Source organism: Ipomoea nil, unplaced genomic scaffold (assembly GCF_001879475.1).
Source record: "Ipomoea nil cultivar Tokyo-kokei standard unplaced genomic scaffold, Asagao_1.1 scaffold0188, whole genome shotgun sequence".
NCBI classification, from domain to species: Eukaryota; Viridiplantae; Streptophyta; class Magnoliopsida; order Solanales; family Convolvulaceae; genus Ipomoea; species Ipomoea nil.
In genome coordinates this window covers 2,899,790-2,907,114 of record NW_017616616.1, presented here as the reverse complement: position 1 = coordinate 2,907,114, position 7,325 = coordinate 2,899,790, and the positions used below count along the sequence as shown (strand labels likewise).

General features: G+C 31.5%; 1 protein-coding gene across 1 annotated transcript; it reads right to left on the bottom strand.

The window, feature by feature from the left end:
* Positions 1 to 5,341: 5,341 nt before the first annotated feature.
* Positions 5,342 to 7,043, bottom strand: LOC109186575 (myb-related protein MYBAS2-like). Its single transcript, XM_019336624.1, has 3 exons — positions 6,877 to 7,043; positions 6,270 to 6,543; positions 5,342 to 5,878 (listed from the first exon to the last, which is right to left on the bottom strand). Exons 1-3 carry the CDS (start codon positions 7,041 to 7,043, stop codon positions 5,342 to 5,344), a joined length of 978 nt encoding a protein of 325 aa, XP_019192169.1.
* Positions 7,044 to 7,325: the final 282 nt, after the last annotated feature.

Sequence of the window (7,325 nt, the reverse complement as noted above, 5' to 3'; positions counted from 1 at the left end):
AAGAGGAGCAATGAGACTCTTATAAACATAATTGCTTGCCCATCAATGTGGTCAAGTATTGAGAAGTCAAAAGGTTCTTATTTTGGAATGGCTCGAGAAGGACTGGACGATCACCATCGCTCACATACCACGTGATCAAAATAACACTGCTGACTGGTTGGCTAAAGTGGCGCCGAGGAAAAAGTGCGAATGGATTGAGTTCAATAGATGCCCGGAGGAAATCAGAGACTTCATGAGGAAAGACGGTGAACTGCTGTTTTCAACTGAGAGGAGAAGCTAGTGTATCAGGGTACCCCCTCCCCCTTCCCCAAAAAAAAAAAGGTTCTTATTTTAGAAGCTTTAACTTTGTCTTCTTATTTTAGTTTTTATTTATTTATTATTAGTAGGGGTTGTCGAAGATTAACCCAAAATGTATGTGTTGTATTAGTTTTTAGCTGTTTGGAGCAAATTATTGAGTTATTATATAATATATTTTGATTTTGATATTTTGATGTTTTGATTAAAGTTAAAATGTTAAAATGACGAATTTATTATAATTTTTGCGAATTTATCAATAATCAAATTACAAATAATAATAATAATAATAGTAATAATAATAATAATAATAATAATAATAATAATAATAATAATAATAATAATAATAATCCAAACAAAACAATATACAAAATAAAATTAAATTTAAAATTAAAAATAATAAGAAGAAGACAAAAGGGATCCACGGGCTCCATTTGTAAATAATGCTAGATCATTTTGATCCCACATTGAAAATGTTTGGAAAGAGAAGTTCTTGAGCTCCTCTTACAAACATAATTGTTTGACCATCAATGTGGGCAAGTATTGAGAAGTCCAAATGCTCATGTTTTATTTTTGAGTACTATTGACCCGACAAATTATGATGTGAAACTATGTCCACCTTGCATGGTAGACACGGTTCCAAAATTGTTCATAATTATGAATATATAGTTCTATAATTATGAACATATAGTTATGTAATTATGAATATAGAGATTCAATAATTGTGAATATGAAGTTCAAAAATTATGAATATATAACTTTATAATTATGAACATATAATTAAGTAATTATGAACATATAGTTTTGTAATTGTGAATATAGAGTTCAATAATTATGAATATAAAGTTCAAAGATTATGAATATATAGCTTTATAATTATGAACATATAATTCAGTAATTATTAACATATAATTGTGTCCACCTTGCAAGGTGGACACGGTTCCACAGCATAACTATTCGATTGACTTGTTACATATAATATATGTTCACCTATTGAAGCCCAACGAGTCAAAAGACTCTTATTTAATAAACCTTATCTTAGTGGCTTCTTATTTTAGTTTTCTTTTATAAAATTTATTAGGGGGTTTGGGAAAGATTAACCCAAAATGTAGATGTATTGGTTTAGTTTTTAGCAGTTTGGAGCAAATTGCTAAGTTATTAAATAATATGTTTGGTGTTTTGATTAAAATGTTAAACATTTGAATTTGTTAAAATTTTGTCGAATTTGCCAAATAATCAAATTACAACAACACCACGACGACGACAACAACAACAACAACAACAACAACAACAACAACAACAATAATAATAATAATAATAATAATAATAATAATAATAATAATAATAATAATAATAATAATCCAAATAAAATTAAAATTAACCAAAAAAAAAAAGACAAAGGGGAGCCCGTCCCTTTGTAAATGATATGAGATTATTTTGATCCCACATTGAAAATGTTTGAAAAGATAAGCTCTTGAACTCCTCTATATAAGAGGTACAAACATAATTGTTTGTCCATCAATGTCGCAAGTATTGAGAAGTTAAAAGGTTCTTATTTAAGAAACCTTAGATTTGTCTTCTTATTTTAGTTTTTATTTATTTATTCATTATTTATTATTTATTAATTATTAGTAGGTTGGGAAAGATTAACCCAAAATGTATGTATTGTTTTAGTTTCTAGCAGTTTAGAGCAAATTATTAAGTTATTAAATAATATTTTTGGTGTTTTGATTAAAGATAAATTGTTAAAATGACGAATTTGTTAAAATTTTGGTGAATTTTTCAATCTCAATTTTTTAAAATTGTCAATAATAATAATAATAATAATAATAATAATAATAATAATAATAATAATAATAATAATAATAATAATAATAATAATAATAATAATAATAATCATCATCATCATCATCATCATCATCATCACCATCATAATCACCCAAACAAAACGATATACACAATAAAATTAAAATTATAAAAAAATAAGAAGAATGATGTGGGATCATTTTAATCTCACATTGAAAATGTTTGGAAAAAGGAGCTCTTGAAAATGTTTACAAACATAATTGCTTGCCATCAATGTGGGCAAGGAGTGAGAAGTCCAAAGTTTTTTTTTTTTTTTTTTTTTTTTTTTTGTTTCCTTTTTGTTTAGAAGTAAATGAATATTAAAAATAGAAAGAAAATATTTCAATAATAATATTTCACATCATGAAGGAGTAAATGCATATTTTTAAAAATAGTAAATGTAAATTAAAAATGGAACGAAAATATTTCATTAATAATATTCTACATCATCAAATTTAAATGTAATGGAAATTAGGTAAAAATATTAATACATCTATATTCTAATTGACTGAAAATAAAAAAAAAAAATAATTGACTGAAAATAAATCTAATATTACTAATTGACTGAAAATTTTAAAAGGAAATGAATATTAATAATTGACTGCAAATAAAAAAATGCTCCATAATTGACTAAAAAATGACCAGATCATTGCATTTTAATTAAAAATGGAATGAAAATTAAAAATTGGAGAAAAATATTTCAATAATAATATTCTACATTATCAATAGTAAATGCATATTTTAAACAATAGTAAAGGTGAATTAAAAATGAAACGAAAATATTTTAATAATAATATCTACAATTCTACATCATCAATTAAAAATAGAACGAAAATTAGGTAAAAATATCACTACATTTGATATTCTAATTGATTAATTGACTAAAAATAAAAAAGAATAATTGGCTGAAAATGAATCCGATATCACTAATTTATTGAAAATATAAAAGGATAACTAATCGAGTAATATTCTACCATTATATATTTTAATCCAAGTAATCCGTCCTGATGGATTGAAGGTGTTAGCTCTAGACGAAGATGAATAGGATTGTGTTGTCACTACCAATGTCGTCTACAAAGAGGTTTCAATAATGTGTAAATATAACCGGTGATATTAAGTTTTTTTTTAAATGAAAAAATTGTTATATATCTGGACAAAAAAATATATCTTCCATACAAATGAATGAGGATACCAATTCATTTCTATAACTGAGTTGTTAGAGAACGAGCACATTTTACTAATTTATGAAAATTCTAAACAATGATAAATAAAATCTTCAAAGTTATAGCACCTATGCGTACATCTAGACATTAGCTATTAATTTGAGCAATTATTTGCACAAATTCAAGCAATGATACCATCAAAATATATAAACGATCCAAACCATATATTTAATTGCACTATATAATATTTGATGTTCTAATTTAAATAATTATATATCGATTCATATATTCTTAATATATTACAACAAATCAATTCCGTGCATCGCACGGGTGCAAATACTAGTTATTAATAAATACCAACATCTGCTCAATTTATAACTTTTCAAGCAAGATTTATACCCAACAAGCCATGGCATATGGTGATACTCATTAAGAATTTCATTTTTTTCAAAAAGTAGCCGCATTTTTTGTTGTACATCAAGAAAGAAAAAGAGAAAACAAAAAATCAAAAGAATATATATATATATATACAAATCTAGGAAGAATTACATCCTTTCATAAAAATAAAAAAAAATAAAAAAAGGAATAAAGGTCAAATAGACCATCGAACTGCACAGGATAATGCAATTAGGCCACTGAACTTAAAAAACCTATAATTAGGTCCCTAAACTAACCAAATTCATGCAATTCTTCCAATTTGCAGGTTTCCAACAGGTCATCCCAAATTAAATTATTTTTTAAAAAATAAATTTTACAAATAATTATTTAAAATTGAAATTAAAAAAAAAAAAAAAAAAAAAAAAACCAGATCTTTCGGCCGGAGATTCGTCCGGCCGGAGATTCGTCTCTATGGCCGGAGACGAAGCTTTGTTTAGACGGAGACGAATAAACTCTTCGTCTCCGGCCATGGAGACGAAGAAACTGGCCGGAGACGGTTTCTTTGTCTCCGGTCGGAAGTTTTGTTTTTTTTCTTTTTTTTTTTTAAATAATTTTAAATAATTATTTTTTAAAATTTATTTGTTAAAAAATAATTTATTTTAAGATGACCTGTTGGAAACCTGCAGATTGGAAGAATTGCATGAATTTGGTTAATTTAGGGACCTAATTGTTGGTTTTTTAGGTTTAGTGGCCTAATTGTATTATCGTGTGCAGTTCGATGACCTATTTGACTCTTATTCCAAAAAAAAACAACACATCCACAATATCATTAAAAAGTAACCTGTTTAAACATTTTGAAAGGCTTGTATCATTTAAAAACTTGCATAAATGTGAGCATTTTGTTTTGTGACTAGGAAAATCCGTCGTCACTACAAGAGAGTATGCATCATTAGGTAACTCCCATTTTGTGATCATAGATATCAAATGATCACAATGAGATAAATTAATATAGATTGTCTATACCGGATCAATCCAAACCAAAAATTAAAGTTTAATAAGTTGCTCCCACCGGAAGTGTGAGCATATTTGTTCACTTACATAAGTGCATATTTAGTTGTATTTGTTTAATTAGTTGTATTTAAATCGAAATCCTTCTTAGAGCTCCCATTTGGGTTTTTTGTTGGTTTTTGTCAGAAAAAACAAATCTTGCATTGGGTTTTGACAACTGAAGAAGAGCGTGACTTTTTATTGATTTTTTCTCAACAAATCAAGGATCTTTGTGCATGGTCCCAATCAAAAGCCAAATGAGGCATTCTCCACACAGTTCACTGTCAACCTTTTCTTCTTTCTTACACATGTGGCATGACAAAAACCACTAAAAATTTGCTATTATTGAGGATGCTCTTATGAAAGTTTAGTTTTTTTTTTTTTTTTTTTTTGGTACGACTTATGAAAGCTTACCAAGCAAAGAAAATTACATATAATCGTGGCAATATCACACCCGCAATCTACTACCAACATCAAGCAATTCACCTTTGCCGGCAATCAAAGACATGCAAATCAAGTGACAATTTTCCGAAAAGTCTTTTGGGATAAAAGAGCAAAGTACATATAATTCATGGATCAAACAAGCTTACATTGATCAGATCCACACATCTTCATCACCAATCAGATGGGCTGGGAAGCGGCTCAATATGATCAAACATATCGATCGGAAAGTCATCAATGAAGCTATCCGGAGTTAGGGTTCCGGCCTCTTTCTTCACACCATCCTCCCGCCGGAAACTTCCCTCCGGCGCACCCCACGGCGACGGGAATGGAAGCTGCGGCATACCATTTCCCATCCCAGAAGCATCACAAGCACCAGAACTTCCGAACATATCCAACAAGCTCGGATCCCATAATGGTCCTAGGTTGTCGTTGAAACCATCCTGCGGCAGGCTTTCTATGGCCGGCGGCAGAGCAATGCCGTCGTCCGTCAGAAGCTGTGGAAATTCCGGGAAGGAAAGAAGGTGCGGATGAAACAGATTAACAGGCTCGAAAATGAACGGGTTCGGAATATTCTCCGGCGGCATTGCCGGAACAACGTTGCAGGCCTCCTCGGATTTTCCGACCACGTTCGACGATGATGAACAAGATTGTGGCTTTGACACTAACATCCCTTCTTGTTCATCATCTATTGAGCTCAACTTCTGTGCCTGAAATAATGTAAATTACATACAAAAATATATACAAACATCCATGGATCCTAGCAAGCTACCATATGTTGCATGGAAAATTCAGCACAACTCTAACCAAGTTGATCTGGCCGATCACAAAATTATAACTTCAGAAGCCACTTATTAACCTTATTAATTTGAGCCCGTTAGCTATAACAACCCAACTGATTAACTTTGAGTCACAAAATAGAATTTATTGATTTTATTAGTTCTAGCATGTCAACTATTACAACCTAGACTGATTAACTGTGGGTCACAAAACAATTTACCTTGTTACTATACCCAAAAGATTGAAAATCAAGATCGAGTTCAAAATATATAAAGTGCAAGAAAATTCATGAAGGGCAATGCAAATGTTCTTATTACGTACCTCTAGGGATGAAGCCTGATGAAAAGCTGGGGGTTCCTCGACGGCGACGGAGTTTTTTTCCGGCGACATGTTAGACTGCGACGATGAAGCTGCGGAATTATGGTTATTATTGTGGAGAATCCTGGCCAGCCTCTTGCGCCTGCTACTCCAGAAATTCTTGACATCGTTGTCGGTTCTTCCCGGCAAATACGTCGCGATTCTCGCCCATTTGTTCCCAAACTCCGCCTGCAGATCGATCACTACCCTCTCCTCCTCCGCAGAAAACTTCACCCCACTGTCGAAGAACCAAAAGACCGGTAAACTATGAACAACTTAAACTGATTTAAGGTCACAAGTCCAGATTTATCAGACCAGTAAACTATGAACAACTTAGACTGATTTATGGTCGAGAGTTATCAAACTGGTAAGCTATGAACAACTTAGACTGATTTATGGTCGAGATTTATCGGACTCGTAAGCTATGAACAACTTAGACTGATTTAAGGTCACAAGGCGAAATTTATCACTGGTCGGTCACCAGAAAAGTGGAAACTAAAACAGATATAAAAACAAGAAATGGAAGGCAATGTATGTACGAGGATGATATGAAGATGGAGTTTGTACGTACTTCTTGAGGTTTGGTCGGAGTTTGTTGACCCACCGGAGACGGCAGGATTTGCCGCTGCGTTGCAGGAGGCCTTTGGACTGAATGGAGCTCCAGTCTCTGGGGCCGTACTTCTTGACATGGTTGAGAAGAACTTCGTCTTCCTCCACTTTCCACGGCCCTTTCTTCATCTCCGTTAACTCGCCGGAATCTCCATTGCTGTGATGATGATGATGGTGGTGGTGGGTATAACTGCACGTATATGAACTTCTTCTTCCCTTCATGCAATTGATGTCTTTAACTTTGTTTCTTTTTTTGTGTTTATTACTCTGATCTTTAGCTTTGTGGGGTTTGAGGGTACGTGGTGACGGTTATTTTTTAAGCGGTTATTTTGCCATTATCCTTTTTACTTTTCGTTGTTGCTTTTCAAATTTGTTTGTTTATTTTTCTTTTTACACATAGAAAGAAAATTT